Genomic DNA, 21,491 nt, shown 5'->3' on the forward strand with positions numbered 1-21,491 from the left:
CATGCTAACCGGGCCATTCTGGTCATGGCAATGTCTTATGGCCTTACAAATAAAAACGGCCATAATATGCAAATACTCAACTGACAAAGAAACCACTGTATGTGTCCCAGTCACAGTTAGAGACTGATGTAATTTAAAAAAAAATATTATGATGCTGTATTACATGAGTTTGTTCTCTCAGTCTGTCCGCCACCCTTTCCCTTCCTTCTTGATGGCTGTCAGATCAAATTGAGATACATTTTTATAAAATGAAAGAGCTGGAACACTTGAAGCCAAAAGGATAAGCAGTTTGAAAAAGATTCTGGAATACAGATACTTTTACAGTCTCAGAGAAAGCATTATAATTTCAACTACTGTTAAGCAAATCATCATAAATTTCTTTGAACCCTCATTGGGCAATATAACCAACTGTTTTGCCTTAGATTCAAATGGGTAGCCGTGTTGGTCTGAAGTAGCACAATAAAATCAAAGTTTGGTAGCACCTTTAAGACCAACAAAGATTTATTCGGGGTGTGAGCTTTCGAGTGCAAGCTCTGACGAAGAGTGCTTGCACTCAAAAGCTCATGCCCTGAATAAATTTTTGTTGGTCTTAAAGGTGCTACTGGACTCTGATTTTATTGTTTTGCCTCAGTGTTTACACAATGTGATGGCCTTTTTCCATCAGCCCATCTCAATATAAATGCTTCATTCTTTTGTATATACATAAGTTTGCATTCAGACAAGCTACATCAAGACAGGCTGAGGACAAACATATATGAACCTGGATTCTTGAACACCAAAAAGGTCTTTTATACTGAGTATAAGACCATTGATCTATCAAGGCCAATAGTATCTGACAAAGTGAGCTTTGATTATTGAAAGCTTGTACACTGGAAATCTTGTGGTTATCTAAGGTGCTACTTATTTCTAGTCTTGCTTTTCTAGTGCAGATCAACATGACTACCCACCTGAAACTAAGGTTTACTATAGCATTTACATGACTGATATTGGTACTCTAAGTTTTCTGGTACAGGCTTTTCACATCACCTGAGCCTTTCAAAGGAAATGAACTTGGAACCTTACATATAGAAAGAAGGTTTTCTATTACACAGCCCTTCCCTGAGCTCATACTACACATTCTTCTTTCTCCCCTATTGAGAATCCTAATTGAATACCAGCACCAGTTACCCATGACATACAAAGGCAGGTTTATGGGTTAACCAGAATTTGTTCAGGCCCCCCACCCATCCCTAACTCCCTTGTTATTTATTACGTCTACAACTGCTTACTACAACATCTATGTGATGCTAACTTTTTCTTTTTCATTTATATCCCTATTCAACAAAATCTACCTCTTCCCAAACTCTTTGATGTTTCAATAAAAGGGATGGAACAAAGCCCTTTGAATGTATGCATATACTCTCTGTTTATCCTCAATTCCCCCAAATTCAAAATTTAGCCTGCAAGCTCTTCAGGAAAGACTGACAACATTATATAAATTGATAAATAGTTGTTTTAATACTTTCTGTTGCATAAGTGCAAGGCCATCTTTGATTGCAACCAGTACCAGGCAAGACCTTTCTCAAGACAAAAATGCCAGCAGAAGGTTATCCTATGAATGGAACTCATTTTTTCAGAACTGAATTTTTTGTGTTCGCCCATCCTCCTTGTTCAAAAATTAGTATATACTGTAAAAATCCAAACAATATGCCCAAATAAAGGCACTTAAGCACTTCAACTATGCATCTAAGTGCAAAAGCCAGACAATTTTCAAACATGAATCATACTACATTATTTGTTGGCTTACTGTGTCATCATGCTGTGTCAGGGACACAGTTAATGGGAATAAGTAATGCTTTCCTCATGTAGGAAGTTCATTTCTCTATCAATTGTAAAAGATGACACATAACAGAATGTTTAGAGCCTGGGTCAGTTTATGACAGTGAAGGATGCAGGCAGTGGTGATTTACCTGACTTACTCCAATTACTGCTAGCCCCTGTAACTATGGTGCATTTTGGTTCTGAGTTGCTTCTGGCCTTAGTGAGAATTTTCAGAATGAACAGGCTGCTTAGGGTAGGAAAAGATCGGGGAAAGGCCTGATCCACCATCATCTTCCATAAACATACCATGATGTAACAAAATGAATGTTATTTGAGCAAGTACCTTTGAGGATTTACAGCAACACAGACTGTAAATATAAATAAAGTCAACGTAAGATCGGCCTCAGCTTTGTTACAATTCCCCCCTGGTACATTCATACTCAGTCCTATAAATAAAGGAAATCAAGTCACCTTTCCTCCCTTTGTTTGTTGTCATGAAAGATTTTGTTTGCCACAACAGGAAGAGAGAAAAGTTGAAGTCAAGACCTTTCTGCTGTATTAGGTGGGTTTGTCAGCAGTATTAATTAAAAGCCTTGAGAGTAATAGATGGCATGGGTCTGGGCTTTTATGTACCACATTGAACGACACACTTTTTTTCCAAGCAGATTCTCATCTTTTTCAAGCTGTTGACAATTTTTTGCAATTTCATTTTCCAGCACCTAAAGCCCACAGACAGGACACATGCACATCCTTTTGAACACATTCGTTTGAGCAGTTTAGCTTCCAATGAGAAGCCGACGTTACCTCAAAAGTGTTCAGATGAAGTCATATTGAACATTTAAAAGGAAAGGCATGACCTAGACAAGAATCTAAAGAGCTATTTCACACACTCTTAAGAGCCTGGGCAAGCTCAATGGGATTACTAACTGTTAGCTGATCTCCATGCTATATTGCAACCTTCTTTTGAATGACCGCTCAAAAAGTGGTTTGCCCAAATAGCAACAATACCCTGTAGTTTTCCTGGGGCTGCCCCCCCCCCCCGAGCCACTTTATTGGTTTTGTAAAAATATTGGCAGCTGCTAGATTGCTATAGGGTCTCTGAATTCCCAGATTTTATTTTAAATAGAAGTCTCTAGCCCTTTCCACTATGGATACAAGAAGGGAAAGGTTATATCTCTGAAACAAGATGGGTTTGAGGATCATTTTTTAAAAATGGAAGCTGGTGATTCAGAATACCTAATACTTAGATTATTATAATGTGATATGTGATAAAATCAGTTATTGCTGATTTTAAAAGTGGTCACCCCATGGCATATAGAAGGAAATAACAGCTGTAGAGGAATACAGAAGGCCAAATGGCACCAACTTGTACCTTTGAAGCATGATGATGTGATACTAAACTATTAGCCTGGAAACTGAAGAACTGAATTAACAATTCTGCAACCTAAATATACCGAAAAATGGATGAAAGAGAGAGGGGAGGAAGTTCATGTTTATCCATTAACAGGAAATGCCCCCCCCCTAATGGGACTGCACAGAAGCCATGAAGATGAATGATCCTTTCCCCACACTAACAGTTTGCACTCTGAACCTTACAACAAGACTTGAACTGAATGAATCAGGGATATTTAAAATGGTGACATACCACAGAAACTCAAGGTTTGAGATTTCAAAATATTGTTAAATAATAAGGACTGAGGCCATATTCTAGGTGTGTACTTTTTTCCCTGTGCATCCCAGATATGTCAGCAAATTCCTCTGGGCACTTCTAAGTGAAAGCGAAAAATCATGTGACTCTATGCTTATCTTGCCATTCCACTTAATTATACTTGCACACTCACTGGAAGCAAACACTTTGCAGTAGAAAAGCAGCATAATGTTTTGGGTGTTTTTTTTTAAGCTATGTGTATCTGATGATTACGAAGAAAGGATGTGATCTTATACATACAAAAACTGACTTCTGAGAAAACATGCATAAAATAGAGAGCAAGTCACGTTTGGCCTAGACTACTTTTTGTTCTAAGGAGATAGATGTCTATGTGCTCTTGTTTACCCACACACCCTCTATTACCCCAATTTGGCAGGAATTCAGAAACATATTTACAAAAGTTACAATGTAATCCTAAACAGAATTACACCCTGCTAAACTTGTTGAAGCAAACTGGCTTAGAAGGGTGTAACTCTACTAAGAATTGCACTGTCAGAGTGGGGTATATTTAAAAGTCACACTGGGATATTTATAATATGGGTATTAATTAGGTCAAAGTTATGTTAATGTTAATTTATGCACAAATATTTCTTTGCAGATAAAAGTTCCTATTAATATTTCTATAGTAGCTGGAACAATTTCCATGCCACAACCAAAAGACAAATCATTGGTTCTTGAAAAAGGGATGTTGGACCTATTGTGAAGCTGCTTTGTCACCGGAGCTAGGAGAGGTTTCAGAAAGGGTTAACTTCTCCTACTAAAAGGCTGGATCAAATAACTGCAGTATCACATTTTGAAGTCCTAGAGACAGGTGTAGGTTTTCTTTAACAAAACAAGAAGTCTAGGAAATAATGATCTGCACAGAAACAGTATGTGAATCCACGAGAATTCTTGCCTGATACAGCCTAGTCACTTCCATCCCCCCAAACATCACAGGGGTGTCTACCAGCTCTCCCAACAACTGCCTTGAAGGTACCTTCTAGATATTATTTATTATTATTTATTATTATTATATGTCCAACTTCCTTTCTTTAACAATAGTAGAAGCTGGAAAGAGATGTTCCAGAGTGATAAAACATATGGGATGGGCACACTTACAGAGCTTTAAACAAATAACTGAGCTCATTTCATCTGAAAGAGGCAATGCAAGGGCATCAACTCTGAAAATGGCTGATTCATTCATTCATTCATTCATTCATTCATTCATTCATTCATTCAATCAATTAGATTTCTATAATGCTACCTCTCTAAAGACTTGTGACAGTGCATAAAATAAAAAATAAAACCCCACAAGACCCATTCAACAATACCACAACAATATGACCAGGTGGTGAGACTCCTTAACCCTCCCCCCCCCCCCCCCCGACAACCAGCTAAGGTGGTAATCACAGATGTTAGTGTGAAGATCTGGTCCCCATGGAGGAGCCTGATTGACCCAAGACCTGGCCTCAATCAAAGACCTGGTGGAAGAGCTCTGTCTTACAGGCCCTGCGGAACTGTGAAAGTTCCAACAGGGCCTTCAGCTTTTCCTGGAGTTACAGGAATCCAGCCGGGAGGTGACCGTTGCATAGATCACTGTGGCCAGAAAGTCCATGGGTAGGTAGGTAGTTCATGAATTAGTTGTCCTATCCTGCCACATGTATAGCTCTAATTTATATTGGCTTATATTAGCCTTCTGTTCAGATATTTTAGACCTAAGATTGCTGTCGTGTCACTATTCTTTCATGTCACCAAGAAAAGGACCGAGTATACTCTTGAGTTTTTTTCTCCTTAGAAACATCATCTATGGCACTGATATCTAGCAAGTGCTGAATAGCTCTGGTGAGAAGATGTTTATGTGCACAGTTGCACTGAGGTATCTGTAGGAATCTGATGTTTGGAAGAGAGGAAAATTCCAGAAAGTAACTGAGATGCCATTTCTATAATTTCCCACAGTGTTCCCCCAACAAACTGCAAACGTCTGAAGGTGTCCCCTTATTTTTGGACAAGCCAGTGCCTCTATATAATCATGCAGAAGATGGCTTTTTGGAAATCTTGGAACTTTGGGCTGTGCTTTTGTTGACGGAGCAATTGTTTCCTCCTGAATGCCTTGGTTGCCATTTACCCCTAGAACAGGGATCCTCAACCTGTGGTCCTCCAGATGTTCATGGACTACAAATGCTGGCAGGGGCTCATGGGAATTGTAGTCCATGAACATCTGGAGGACCACAGGTTGAGGATCCCTGCCCTAGAAGATTTGGGTAATCAAAAACCAGAGAATCTTCTGGAATCATGAAAGGAAGGAGATGGTTTCTTTGACTGAACAACTTCTTCAAGGAGGGTAAGGCCTTGTTTTGAATCTAATTCCTGTCCATGCTTTTCCTGAAAAGGTGTACAATTTTAAAGAGAATGATCACCACCTTGGAAGCTGGGTCAACTTCCTAATTTCTGGGCCAGGTGTTGCTTCTGGTTGCATTGACAGAGGAGAACTCAGAACATTCAGAAACCTGCTCTTCCATCCCTGAAAGGGAGCTAGAGTGCTTTGAATGCCCAGCCTGCTTTGAATGTCCAGCCTTCTCTTCTTAGCTCTGGGTGGAGTTAGAATCCCTATCCAGTCCCCTGCTCCCCAACACACTACTGTAGGCGGGGAAAGGCTACCTAGGTTTGATGGGCCTAGGAGATTCCCTATAACTGGGGAGAGTTTGGGAAATGGTCTCCCTGATCTCCCTCTGCATTTCCTCATTTAGCCATTGCAAGAGATTAGCTTGAGCATTTCCCCCAGAAAGGTCTGGTACATTACAGCCAGAAGCCTCAGCCCCACAAGAGACCCTTGTTGGGAGGACTGAAGTGGAGAGATTGGCAAATCAATATTGGAAGCCATGTTCTCAATAAAAGAGGCCTCCTCTGTTCTTGCCACCATTTTGCCTTTCTTGGCCTCCCCCTCCTTTTTTAAATGAAGTCTTTCTAATTAAAAAATAAAAACCAGACAAGACAAAATGCAAGAAGTGCATGAAGACCTCGATCTTAACTTGGAGATTACTTCTGTGGACTCGACACAAGGCTGCTCATAAACTATGGGAAAGGTGAAACAGGCCTCTTCAAGCAGGCCCAGGTGTTTTGGTGCAGCAGTCACAAGGCTCAGAATCTTCTGAACAGTTAAACGGAAGCTCCGAACCTGACTGGCTGGAGCTCCCTACAGCCATGGAGACTGGCTATCTCCCTCTCCCCCAGGGAAGCCTGACTGCAGGTTAGGGACCACACCACTGCTTGAAATCCCAGGGCACTTGGCAGAGCCAATAAGAAACAGAAGCTACGCATTGTGGAATTGTGCTCAAACTGGAGTGCAGAGATTTGTGTCCTGCTGGTGAAGGCAGGGATTTTAAGTGCCCTAAAAGCTGGGCAGAAGATTTGCATCCCCCCCTGTGAAGAGGAGGAACTTTCAGACTGCCCCTGAGCAGACCACTGGAGAAATTAACATGAAGATTTGGAACATACTGCTAGCTGTGGTACCCAAATGTTGATTTATTCTGTAAACCTTGACCTTCACATTACACAATATGGCTGTCTATTAACAACCCATATTTCTGTTTGTTCATTTATACTGACATGCTATTTATAATGTCTGCTTTTCATTAATCTAGCATCTGTTTTACTTGGTATGTTTATGTCTCTTATTTATGGCCATAAGGTTATAAGCATCAGTCTGATCTCGACTTGCTGTGAATAAAATTATAGGAAACTAGTAATCAAGCCCACTGTATGATAAATACAGCGGGCGCTAGGCACTTACGTGGTCGTGGGCGCAGCGTGGTGGCGGGCTGTCGGCGGGGCCTCCCCCGGGCGGCAGGCTTGTGGCGGCGGCAGGCTGAGGCGGGGGGGCTGCCCTGGGCGGCAGTCTTTCGGCGGCGGCGGCCTGACACTTCGCGCCTCTCGCCACGTCAGGCCGGGAGCAACTGGGCTGGGAATCAGAGGGACCAATCGGCAGGCGCTTTGCGCCTGCCGATTGGTCCCTCCGATTGTCTGTCCTGAGGAAGGGTCCAATCCGGACCCTTCCTCATCACGGACACATCCCGCCTTAGAACCGCTTACCCATTTATTTAGTCCATGGCGCCCGCGGTGCCACGGGCGGTTTAAAGATGATTTAGCTACCAAATATGCAGTAGACTTATGGGATGGTTAAATTGGTACTGCAATCAAAAGATATGTACTTGCCATAATTTCCAGTCACTAGAGCCCTTATGACAATTCACCACTCAAAAACAGAGTCCCACAGCAACAATGTTTAGAAATGCAGATATTCACCTTTGATTTGGTGTACATGAGTACAAGTAAAAAGTGACATTGTGGCTGGCCTACTACACCCCCTAAAATTCAGAACCTGAGGTTTTTTCACAAGGATTTGCTGGCCTCCACAGTTTTAGGAGACAAGAAGCTATGAACAATGACAGAGCAAATTTCTAGATGAGAGTCTCTTGCATTGGAAGGATGGATTTTTCACCCTCTTCAAACACCCTCTTTCAATTCAGAACTGGACTACTTCATTTCTGTGATTCTCCTTTTCTTGCTAGTGTCAGTTGACCAAAAATAAGTTAGTTCCAAGTGAAACATTGATTCCAAGACTAGTGTTAGCAGAGTGCCTCCTTATAGGAAACTGGATTACCTCCATAGAAATCCGCCTGTGTATCCGATTTCTGAGGCAAACACCAGTGGGAGACTGGACTTCATCAGATGATGTTCCAGAAGCTTGATCACTTTCACCGTCTGATCCCATTTTCAGATTTTCATGTACAATGTCTAAATTTAAATAATAATAATAACATATAGTTAACTTGCTGTTTCTCTTGGCTACTTACTATATATATATATATATATATATATATATATATATATATATATATATATATATATATATATATATATATATATATATATATATATATATATATATATATATATATATATATATATATATATATATATATATATATATATATATATATATATAATTTTACAACCAATGATCATTAGATCCATTTTTTAAAAAACTGATAATTTAAGGAAATATTAATAGTTATTTTGCCTAAGAGTGGGTATAGAGGAAATTTCAAGCAAGGTGATAGGACCTTGTGATATTTATTAATATTAATACTTTAACATATTTGAAGCATGCCAAGAATTGCCAGAGATCTGAACAATTATCATTAATTTTAAAAAGCCAACTAATACAATTAGTTGTATAAGATCTGATCCATATTTTCATTATTTACTACAATGTTCAGATTGGTTATTTATTTCATCTACATCATATTTTTCTTCCTAATGGCTTACAACATATTCTCATTCTCATCCCCAAAACAACTTGTGCAGTAAATTAGGCCAAGTGTATGCTTCCAAGGCAGAGTAGGGATTCAAGCTGGTCTCCCATAACCAACCCAATACTAACCACTATACCACACTGGCTCTGGCTTTTATTAGAATAATCAGTCAATAGGCACATGAACCTTGTCAGCATCAGTATGCAGAAGAAATGGCAGGATTTAAATCCCTATACAAATAGTGGGTAATCAAAAACCACTATTGAAAGGAAAAAAATGAACTGGGTATTCAATTTCAATTTCTAAAAACTGATTTAGGATTTTAAAGACAACTGACTGCAACCCATAAGAAATCATAGAATCATAGAATAATAGAGTTGGAAGGGACCTCATGGGACATCTAGTCCAACCTCCTGCACTATGCAGGACACTCACAACCCTATCGCTCATCCACAGTAACCTGCTACCCCTTTGCCTTCACAGAATTAGCCTCCCTGCCAGATGGCTATCTAGCCTCTGTTTAAAAATTTCCAAAGATGGAGAACCTCCCACCTCCCGAGGAAGCCTGTTCCACTGAGAAACCACTCTAACTGTCAGGAACTTCTTCCGGATGTTTAGACGGAATTTCTTTTGAATTAATTTCATCCCATTCGTTCTGGTCTGTCCCTCTGGGGCAAGAGAGAACAATTCTGCTCCATCCTCTATATCAGTGGTCCCCAACCTTTTTATCATCGGGGACAAGTCAATGTTTGACAATTTTACTGAGGCCAGGGGGGGGTAGTCTTTTGCCGAGGGACGTCGCTGCCTGAGCCCCTGCTCTACTTGCTTTCCTGCTGGCGCCCCTGACTTCCTGCCGCCCGCTGGGGGGCGCTGCCAGCAGCAGCTGCACAGTCCCACGCCGAGGGGGAGCCCCAGCCATGGCGTCTGCTGGAGAGCACCAAAGGTGAGCCGGCGGCAGAATGGCAGGGCAGCCCTCGAGGCAACAACCGGGAAGGAAGGTGAGGAGGAGCCGCGGCCCGGTACCGACTGATCCACCAACCGGTCCCGGACCGGGGGTTGGGGACCACTTATCTATATGGGGACGACCCTTTTAAATACTTGAAGATGGTTATCAGATCCCCTCTCAGTCGTCTCCTCTCTAGGCTAAACAGACCAAGTTCCTCCAACCTTTCTTCATAAATGACTGCAAAATACAAGAGAAATCATGGCTATTCTGAAAGGAACTAAAGAACATTCCATTTCATGTCATATGGTTAATTTTCTACTCCTTTTCAAAATAAAGTGCTATAGCAAACTGAAACTATGTGTAAATCCCCACTGAAACAAATTCTAATGCTAAGACCACAAACCTACAGCTGAAAAAACTATCCCTGAAGAAAAAAACACACATTTTGAAAAAAACACACAAACCAAAAAACACCCTCTTTAATATGTGATCAGTCCAACCTTATTCATACACAAGGCAAGCATGTTGAAACAATAGGATGGATCTTGAGGTGATAGGATACTTCACCCGAACATCTGTATAAACATTTTCTCTTTTTTTAGTTTTATGAATTTTCCCTTTGCAGCCAGTGAATGCTCATGGGTTAAACTCAGACAGTTTGGTCAAAATAAAAGATTCTCTCCCTTTCTCAATTCCTTCTAAATTTCAAGCTGAAGTAGGTGGCAAACTAGTCATCTGCCTGCTAATGAATGCAGCCCTAAAAGTCAAAGGACAGCCAGGTTATGTGGGTTAAAAGAACAAATGGTGACCTCTGGTTCTTTTCCACCTGGTGATTCTTCAAAGGGAGGGATTTTGGAGGCTTGTGGGAAGAAGCAGCTCTCCATTTAAGAAAGGGGTCCAGATGTTAAATAGACTTTATGGGGACTCAGAGAAAGACACATGATATAAAAACAGGCAACCAGCCAAACAAGCTACTAAGATGAAAGAAAATGGTTTTAGACCTAGGGAAATAAGGCTGCATTTAGAACTGCATATATGCTTAAACAAAATTTTTTAAAAATTAAATTGTAGTTATTTGGGTCTTTGCAGTAATACACAAGGCCTTATGTTTACCCAAGTATTAGAAAGAACCATGGAGACTGGGATTCCCAATGTTTCCCCCAATCTCCATCTCTATGATGGCAGAAATTAGGGGATTCTGAACATGAATTACAGTGCTTATAGTGGCCTGCTGGTGGCAGCAGAGAACAAACCCGATTTGTGAAAGGGAACAGTTGAGACAGAGCAGGGGAGGGCTAGCAGAGACAGCCTCATTTCACCACAGATACAACCAGCTTTTCCACTCATGAGAGAGACAGAAGGTCTTCTTTGACCATGAACAAACTATGCTGGGAATCATGGGAAATGCATGGATGAAAGACATTTGTGACAGGGACTGGTAAAGAAGCAGACTGAGGGCAAAGGCTCATTGGATACAATCATATATTATATATATATATATGGTCAGAGAAATCACACTATCCTACCCAGAATATACTGATATTAGGTTGAATCAGGGGGATCACACTGGTTACTGATTCTTCAGGCTCTGTCCAGTGTTTGATTATTTTGACTTGATTTAAAACACACAATCACTGCATTTTTCAACCAGAATAGAGACAGACAGAGGAATTAATCTTGACTAAAGTATATGAATCCAGATAAACATGATTATGCAGGACTTTCTTGAAATGTTTACACAGTTTGCACTGATATCCAGACCTACTTCCAACTATAGCTAAAACATTTTCTAGTTATCTTACTTAAATCTAAACTGGGCATGAAGCCATCAAACAGACTTCTAATGCCATAGGATATGTGTGTATGCAACATACTCTTGAATTAATTACCTGAGAAATTATTCATGACAGTGATAAGCATATTACTGCAGTATAACTGGTTGATCTCAGACCTGTTGACAACACACTATCCAGTCACTTAGTTTATGAGGACACAAAAGATCCCTCTGTGAATAATGGCATCCATTTTGGCAATTACTGTTCTAAAGCTTACAATTCGGCAGAAGTTAATGACTGCTGTTTGTTGAGTTGGATTTTCTTGTGTTTGCAGATATTTTTATAGTCTTACATAAGATTTTTCTGGTTTTGCTTGAAAAGCATAACAAAATTGCATTGACTTCTTAATAAATACAAAGCTTTGCATAATAAATGTTGATCAAACTATGCCCAAATTGTTATTCAAACATATCTGATACAGCCAAGCAAGTGAACAGTAACTCATGCAGGAAATGAACCATACCAAGTCCAGTACTTTCTGCCTATAATACAGAATAGTACTCTGCTCATAGAGAAGTTTTATATACCATGAGCTTACTGACCCAAAATTGCACCTCCGGGAGACCTCATTCTTATCTGCAGCCACAAAGTGTAGGCAAGCCTGCCAGGTAATTTCTCTCCAAAGAGAGGGAAAATACTGGACTCATGAATATTTAAGAATTATTCCAATTAAGAAACATGCAATTGATGCAAAAAGTATAATTGTAAAAACCACCTACAGACTTAGGAAGGGGAATTGTTATGAATTCTGTAGGCATTTCACCTCTGTAATCTCTAGCCTAAATGAGTTTAAAGTTGAGATCCACATTATTATTTTCTAATTCAGGAAACTGGATCCTACACGTTTAAGTATGGGGAGCCAATAGCGACATTCCGCCTTTAATTCGGATCCACTCAGCTACCATTAAGTTTACTTATGTCTTCTTCCAACAATTAAATTCAGGAGCAATCCCACATGGGAGATAACAAATACAATTTTTGTCTATAATATGACAAAATAGTTACATATCTGGGCATTTACAGAAATCTTCATTTCTGAATTCATTTGTCTTTTGCTTATTTATTTACATCTCACTTTTCTCTCTAAAAGAGATCTGGCTTATCACATTGGGTTATCTCCTGTGTAGAGGGATGGTTCTATCTTGTAGAATGTTGTTTTTAATCTCTTTCAAACATGATTCCATTGTTTGAAGTAATTGTCATTCTATTAAAACAAATGGTGAAATTAACACACCAGTCTATCCAGGGGCAAAGACCAGTATGGATTAGCTATTCTGCACTTCCAATAGGCCAAGCTCCCAAATCTGTTGAGAACTAGTTGATTCACTAGCAGGACTCTCATGAACCAGTGATGAGGTGTCCCATTTTGCTTATATCACATAGAAGGTTTTTATTTCCTAAAATTAGATCAAATCAGGACTGGAAATATATTTTAAATATTTAGATGCCAGCCATTCACATGCAAACTCTCTTTGATATCTATCACTGTTTACACCAGAACTCTTTAACTTCCAATAAACATGTTTACTATTTTCATACACAGTTTTTGCTTAAATGGTGAAAACCTGTATTTTTCAAGCCAAATGGCCAAATTCTGTGCTTATCTGTGCAGAGCCCAAAATAAGATAATTGATGGTAATAGTGGCTAGGGCATATTATGATGTTTAATGTTTAAGATTTCATATTCTTTTATGCGATTTTATTTCATCCAGGCAGCTTTTTACTGTTTTTATCTGGATTTAATATGTGATATTTAATGGTCTATGAATGTAACAATAAACAGTTTTTGTCCAAGTCAGATTTGGATTACAGATTTAAGAAACATTTCATATTCTTAAATTAGGTTTCTATGGATGTATATGAAACATTGTTACAATACTAGTGTTAAAGAGCAAGAAGAACCAAAGAATTCACATATTCTCTTTGTGGATTGTTAATACAAAGATATCAATGCAATATATTACCTAGTCGGCTTCCATTCCTTGGCATCGCCATGAAAGAGCCAAGACTGCCTCCTATAACGCTGTGTGGTCTTCGCAGTGGTGGTTTTTTGAAGGATCCTGTGTATTGATGAAGGAATGAGTGCATGCTATGAGATGTTGGGGGTCTGCCATTCTTCACAATGGGTTCTACAATTTGCCAGCAACAGTTGATTAATCACCCAAACAGGAAATTCAGGAACATGATAGGAAAGAAAAGAAGAGTTACCATTCAGACAGCTTAAAGAAATGGAAAACATGCAAAATTTTCCTTGAAAAATGCAGTTTCTGATGTTTTAACTTTCATAGCATTTAATTGAGATCCATAGCATTTAGAGGCCAGAGAACAGCTAACCATCATCGTTACTGAAGCATTTAAAAAGAAACATACAAAAAACCTGTCCTTGCTACTGGGACTGAACCAAAGAAACGAAGGCATACTGGAAAATGGCACAATGTAGCAACCATGCAACCACCACTAAGTCTACTACAATGGGTAAAGCAACCACAGGATGAAATTCACTCACTACCATCCTTATCCATTGTTCCTCTTAATATCTGTGAAACAGCCTGGGAGGTGGAATATGTACGCTGATGGTGGAATATGTACGCTGATGACACCCAGCTCTATCTCCTCATGGACGGCCGCCCGGACTCTCCCCCGGAACCATTTGCCAGATGTTTGGAAGCGGTGACAGAATGGTTCGAGCAGAGTCGTCTGAAACTCAACCCCTCCAAGACGGAGGTCCTGTGGCTGGGACGCAGGGGGCAGGATCAGGAAGCGCGCTTGCCCACCCTGGGAGGGGCGCATTTTACCATCGCGTCCCAGGCCAGGAATTTGGGCGTGATCATTGATGCCTCCCTAACCTTGGAGGCGCAGATCAAAAGAGTAGCAGGCCAGGCATTCTTCCAACTTCGCCAGGCCCGACTACTAGTGCCCTACCTGTCCCCCGAACACCTGGCCACGGTGATCCATGCAACGGTCACCTCCAGAATAGATTTCTGTAACTCGCTCTACGCGGGCCTTCCCTTGTCCTTGATCCGGAAACTTCAGCTAGTGCAGAACGCAGCTGCCAGGGTCCTCACTGGCACACCTTGGAGGGCCCATATCCAGCCAGTGCTGGGGCAGCTGCACTGGTTGCCAATTGCTGCCCGGATCCGGTTCAAGGTTTTGGTTTTAACCTTCAAGGCTTTACGCGAGTTGGGACCCACATACCTGAGGGACCGCTTATCGCCCTATGCCCCCCGTAGAGCTTTACGTTCTGCGGGAGAAAATCTATTGGTCGTCCCCGGCCCTAGGGAAGCACGCCTGGCCTCGACCAGGGCCAGGGCCTTCTCGGTCCTGGCCCCTGCCTGGTGGAATGAGCTCCCGGGAGAGCTGCGGCCCCTGCGGGCCCTTCCATCGTTCCGCAGGGCCTGCAAGACGGAGCTCTTCCGCCAGGTTTACGGTTGAGACCAGGCTTAACATCTACGCCCCCCCCCGGGACCTGAGGATTGGGATTAGACACGAGTACCATCAGTATCCCCTCTCCACTTGCTAGGGGGGGAATGGGTAGTTGATTAGCCGCTCTTGCCAGGTAGTCATTAACTATTGACATGTTAATTGGTTTTAATGTATTTTATGGGGTTTTATACTGTTGTAACCCGCCACGAGCCGCAAGGGAGTGGCGGGAAATAAATTCAACAACAACAACAACAACAACAACAACAACAACAACAACAACAACAACAATAATGTCCGCGTTGGAATAGGGCCAATCAGGGCACGGCCAGACTGGCCCTGCTCCTGCAGCTCTTAACCTTCATTCCTGAATGCTAGCCAGTTTGCTCTCAGACACGGAGCCAGCAGCAGGTCAGGAGAGAGGCCCCTGGACGAAGGGTGGTTGTGGAGGGGGCGAGCCCTCTGGGCTGCTAACGAGCAAGCACCGTCCTCTGTTGGGTCCGCCCTGCTAACAAACTCTGATGGATGGGGGAGGGGCTTTCAAAGCCCATTCTGCAACTAGTTTCAGTTTATTTCAGAAGGGTCTGATACAACTGGGGCATAAGCACTTTCTAAACAACATCTGATTATGTCCTACCTATTAGATCCAGTGGAATTCAAAGGTTTTCAGATGTTACTGAACAGTATACATTTATTGAACTAAGACATCACAAACCTACATCTTTTACCGAGACTGGGAAGATATTCATCAAGTAGCTAAGATTAAACAAAACTGGACAATATTTAAAAAGCAATCTAATTCTGTTAGGTACTCTAGAACAGGGGTAGTCAACCTGTGGTCCTCCAGATGTTCATGGACTACAATTCCCATGAGCCCCTGCCAGCATTTGTAGTTCATGAACATCTGGAGGACCACAGGTTGACTATCCCTGCTCTAAAATGTGTTCTTTTATTATATTACTCATAAATATTTGCAGCTCGAATCCAAGGATATTATATTGCCATTGTGATATATGTGAAACCAAATTCTGCTGGGCTCAACCACCCAGCACCGGGCTGCGGCTCCCTATCCCCGTGCCCCCGCAATGAGAAACTTCCCAGGCCGCAAGCAAAACGGCCGCCAAAGTAGCCGATTAGCTCGTGGCCCAGCAAGCTTCTTTTTGCAGGAGGGGAGGATAGGGAAGTGCGGCCGCATGCACAAATGCGTGGAAGTGCCTTGGAAGTGCCGCGAAACTGTTGTGCATGCGTGTTTGCGGGCACGCATGGCGCAAATGCGCATACGCAGACCGGCCGCGCATGTGTGGCCACCGGATCGCTCTCCCACACCCACCAGTCCGGAGCCTAAAAAAGATTGCGGACCACTGCCCTAGGGAATCTATGCCTTTCCTGTCTCAAGAACAAAATGTTGCATCCTTCCTGGCTTTCTCAACCAGGGGTTTCTTGACAGCCTGGGGTTTCTTGACAGCCTTGGAGGGGTTTCCCAAATGGGTGGGAATTAATTATATATATATTTTAAATTTGTCAGGGGATACATAAGGTCATGTTGACCTGTCCCCCCCAATGGCCAATGATGGGCCTGGAGACAGTGAGAAGGGGAGGGGCCCCAGGTGTGCATGTACACTGCTATGGTTCCCAACTAGGCTTGTGCACTGATTTGGCTTTGGCACCCATTAAAGTCAATGGTGCCACTGACTATAATTTTATTTATTTATTTATTTATTCATTGGGATTTTTATAATGGGGATTTCGGCTTTTCCACCTTTTCTGTGGGGTGGGGTGGGATTTGTCACAGACCCCAAACTTTCAGGGTAGCTCTGGGAGGCCCTTCCCTGACTCCCCTTCCTATTTCAAAAGTATTGGTCCAAGGAGTCCACTTCTAGGGGTTCCCAAAGAGGGTGCCTCCATCCACTCCATTATATCCTAAGCCAAAATTCCCATCATAGTAATGCCATTGATTTTAATGGGCGCCAAAGCCGAATCGGCTGGATAAGGCCCATAGTGCACAAGCCTATCCTAACCATATTCTGCATGATAGTGCCACTTCAGGGACTTCTTGAAGCCTGAAGAATATTTCAGGGGTTTCTCAATGGTAAAAAATGTTGGGAAAGGCTGCTTTATTCAAGTCTCCTATAAAATGGATGGCTTGAATGAATGCACTGAGCTTTAGTGCCCTGAACCACATCAGAGTAACTTCCAGGGGTAGCCTCCTGGACCCCATCCTCCTGCCTTTTGGACAAGTATGAAAATCTGAAAAACAGTTATGGCCATTACAAACAACTCGTAACTCTAGCAGATCAATATGAAGCTGCCTTTCATCTTCTGACTACGTATCCCATGCAGGCACTCCACCACACAATGGGGGACCCATCCTGAAAGCAAAACATTTTAGTAAGGATGTGTAAGTGGGGGAGGTCTGAAGGCTGTGCTATTATTACGTGGAAACATTATATTACCGTTCAAAGCTGGTTCAGAGTTGAAGTAACTGTTATCAGTTGTTTCTATAGTTAGATCTAAACCAGCATTTTAAAAAAGAGAACAGCGATGAACTGCCAGCCAAAACTGAATCCGCATCCTTAACACTATTTCGCTCCCTTATATATTTGGGAAACAGCCCCCTGTCCATCCAGGTCTACCCTCCAGCTCCCACCCTCCCTCCTTGCCTGCTAGAAGCCTTGTGGCTGCGGCCTCCACTGTTGCCCACAAGGAAAGAGGCAGCGACAGGGCTTTGCAGCCCGCAGATACGCTCCTGCCGGGAGGGAGCCAGGGAGGCGGGAGTTTGCAGCCTCCCTGTGGGACACAAAGCCCTGTCGCTGCCGGTGGGGGGGGGGGCTTTCCACTCCCTTTAGCCCACTTTGTTGGCCAAAGGAAGCCATGGCCACCCTCTCATGCCGTCCTGTCTGTCGCCCCTTTCAAAGCCCATTTTTAAAATGGGCTTTGATACTAGTTTTTAATATTTCCAGAAATATTAAATGAGTGGTTTCTTATGATGAATTCATTTTATTGCTTTCCCACAGAGCCCGCAAAGTTTCTAGATGGTGAACCTTTCCATATTCTGGAAGCTAGCCACAGAGGAAAGTGGCCAGCAGATTGTTTCTATGTGTCAAGAAGTTCCTAAGGGCTTTTACTTGGCAACTTTTCATTACAACAGGATATTCTGGTAGTCTAAAAGAGGCTGATGTCTAGCCACAACCTTACTCCATTCACACTAGATATGAAATATTCTAAGAGACATTCAAGATGACCCTTGGGAGCCTTAAATTAGACTACAATAACTGTTGGCAGAGAGAGAGGCTGACTAGGTAACATAGATCTCCCTTTTTCACAATAGAGATGATTACGGTGGAAGAAATACAAACAGATTCTGGAAGCATAGAAATGCCCTTCTCAACACAGCACGAAATGGTTGCTTAGTAACAAGATCAGGAAGCATTTCATATACCAAGATGTTCAAAGAAACCCTTTGGATGTCAGGGGACAGGGATACCCTCATGATACTAATATATTCAGCTCCCTTACTGAAGTTGTATAGAGTGTCTGGCTGTGTAGGATATGTGTCCCTTCATGTCAATTTCACATGAATCAATCATGACAGTAGCATGCCTAAATTATATGCTTAACCATGATAAAGTTAAGATCTATAGGTAGATATCAAAGTCAAGTGAAAATAGCAAAATTGGGGCTGTCTAGGGCCATAAATGAAATAGTAAGAATACAACGTACACAACATTCATTCAAATATATGTTCTTGTATCATGTAAACATACAAGAAGAAGCAGGAGGAGTTGGTTTTAATACCACACTTTTCACTCCCAGAAGGTGTCAAAGCAGCTTACAATCATCTTCCCTTTCCACTTCCCACAACAGACACCCTGTGAGGTAGGTGAGGCTGAGAGAGACCTGATATTATTGTTCAGAACAGCTTTATCAGTGCTGTGGCAGAACAGCTTTATCAGTGCTGTGGTGAGCCCAAGGTCACCCAGCTGGCTGAATGTGGGGGAGCGGGGAAATCAAACCCAGCTCTCCAGATTAGAAGCCGTTGTTTTTAACCACTACACCAAGCTGGCTCTGCTCAAAAGCTGGGCTTCTAGTATGGGCATGGAATTGTACATTCTTTCCTATTTAATTTGTCATTATGCTCTGTGAAGTTTATATCATTATTCTGAAATTCTTTCACAGCCTATATTTGTTAAGCGTTCAATAAGAGATAGGGTGACAGACCATGAAGGGACTTCTTTGCTATGTGGCAAATGAGGGGGCAATTTGAGACTGCATCTGGAGAAGCAAATTTTAGTGCAGAAACAGATGAAAACTCAACGTTTTAAAAATGCAAATCAAAAAAATGTTGCTAGTATAGAAACAATCTTAGTGTAAACTGAACCAAGATTTGAGCCAGGGTCTTCTGATTTAGTTCTTGAATCGCCACTAAATACCCATGAAATCAAATTATGAGAACTAGCTGCTTCAACTACATACAAAATTATTTAATTTCCCTTCTAAAACACGGATCTGGGTTAGCAAATACAGCCACATTTTCTCTCCATACTTGTAATATAGGGAAAACACAGGACATTCCCTCAGTACTGGGTTACTGTGGGGATTACTGATTTAGGCGGTACATAGATCATTCAGAAATGCCATATTAAATAATCAAGTGAAATTTTCTCTACAGCTAAACAAAGTGAACATTTGTGAATATTGTCTACCTAAATAAATATTCCTTTATCACATAATCACCAACCAGGTCTTTCAAAAGTGACATTCAGCACATGCAAACTAGAGGCACCTATATGTAAAAAGCAATGTAGTTTATAGGGCACGTGATATAGAATCGTTTCCTAGAGCCAAGTGCCTGCTTGACTAAACATTATCATGCTGCCACTATTTTCTGCTTACTTGTACTACTCTGTACTCCTCTTTCCCTCCCTGGTTTCTCCTTCCCACACATACTACCACACACAGAGAACGTTCTCTTCCCTTCTGCTTCAATTCGCTTTTTCTTCCCACATGGCTTTAGTTTCTATATACATGTAGTCCCTTGGAAAAAAAGTTAGAAGCAGAATTTTTTTTCCCCAAAGGCATGAGCTGACAGCCCAATTCTTGACTTTGTAAATGCCTTTTATATGGGAGCAGCATCATGGGAGGGAAATTTAACTTGGCTGCATAATGGCAAATCAAATGAGCTGCTATGAACTTTAATATTATTCATTCTGAAGGAAACACTGCATGTGAAGAAAGGATATGCTGAGCATACACATATAGTCTGAGCAGTTAACTCTGAAACGGCAGAACAATACAGTATGGAAAGTTAAGCCATTTCTGAACTAGCAATTGCTTACTGTGCAATGGGACTGACATAACAGTCCAAGAAATGAATATGCATCTTAACATCTATGTCAACAAATAAAGCAACTTCAGTGTTTCAAGCAACTTTTAGCCCACATATAGTTGAACCAAGACCACTATTCAAAGAACTAATTGACTTGCAATTAATGGATCCACAAGCATAGCTTGAAATTTTTTACTTTTTTTCTCTGTAGACATTCCCAATTTTTTCTTTACACAGAACACCAGCTTCCCTTTAGAGGTAAGATATCCTACTGAAGACGTTTTAGCAGGCCACATGAAGTTTTCTTACTTACAAATCAGTTCTTATCATTGGAACCCTGATTTGTGTCATTTGTGTCTTACACCCAAGGCTGCATTTATTCTGCAGGAGTTACAAAAATGTGCATCTTAGCCTGACTTTTAAAAAACAGATTTAAGTCACTGGTCTGCTTTAAAGTATCCTGGTAACACCTGATGAAACTTCTGAAGCTATAGCAGCTTGAGATATATACAATATATAGTGTTGAAGAGTAGGGCTTAAGTTGCGTTCACAATGGCACTATCTAGCCAGTACTCCTGTATGGCAGGGAAAGTTCTATCCCAACCCTAATACCCAAGACATTCTTGGCAAAGAAATCCTGAAAATCCTCTAGTAATTTTGGGGTATTTAGTTGTATAGTGAATGTCTCTTCTGTTATAGTCAAATTTCAATCTCAATCTAATACCATTATTGGAATGATAGTGTATTTTGTTTCGTTCTTCTATGAACTCAAGAGTTAAGTGCTCACATTTCCTATTCCTTGACAAGATGGCTCAAAGTTGCTCATTTGCTGAAGCCAAGCAATTATAAGATTATTTATTTATTTTTTGCTTGGTATGGTGCCCTTCTATATAGAGGGCTCAGAGCAGCTCACAATAGATGAAACTCTGTAGCTCAAAAGATGCATCTTAACACACAGTTGTGACAATAATGCTAGTTTATATAAAATTCTATACTATTCATGAAAATGATAATGATGAAGCATTATTTGTAGAATAAGTACAATAGTGCTTCTCTGATTTCACGATAAGTAATGCAGTAGAAGTGGCATCAAGAAATAAATTCTAGCCAGCAGGCACTGCCAACATTTGACCAAAAGTGATTACACATTTATTTCAAAATA

At 41.3% G+C, this 21,491-nt stretch overlaps 1 protein-coding gene across 4 annotated transcripts in view; it reads right to left on the reverse strand.

The window, feature by feature from the left end:
* The window catches only part of CDK17 (cyclin dependent kinase 17), an 87,028-nt gene that overhangs the window by 35,874 nt on the left and 29,663 nt on the right, over window positions 1–21,491 (reverse strand). For all 4 annotated transcript variants that reach the window (XM_077339117.1, XM_077339119.1, XM_077339118.1 and 1 more), the window contains exons 3-4: window positions 13,548–13,712; window positions 8,148–8,281 (exon numbers count right to left, since the gene is read on the reverse strand). In XM_077339117.1, coding sequence (XP_077195232.1) covers window positions 8,148–8,281; window positions 13,548–13,712 — 299 coding nt within the window. The remainder of the gene's footprint in view (window positions 1–8,147; window positions 8,282–13,547; window positions 13,713–21,491) is intronic.

Source organism: Paroedura picta, chromosome 5, assembly GCF_049243985.1.
Source record: "Paroedura picta isolate Pp20150507F chromosome 5, Ppicta_v3.0, whole genome shotgun sequence".
NCBI lineage: Eukaryota > Metazoa > Chordata > Lepidosauria > Squamata > Gekkonidae > Paroedura > Paroedura picta.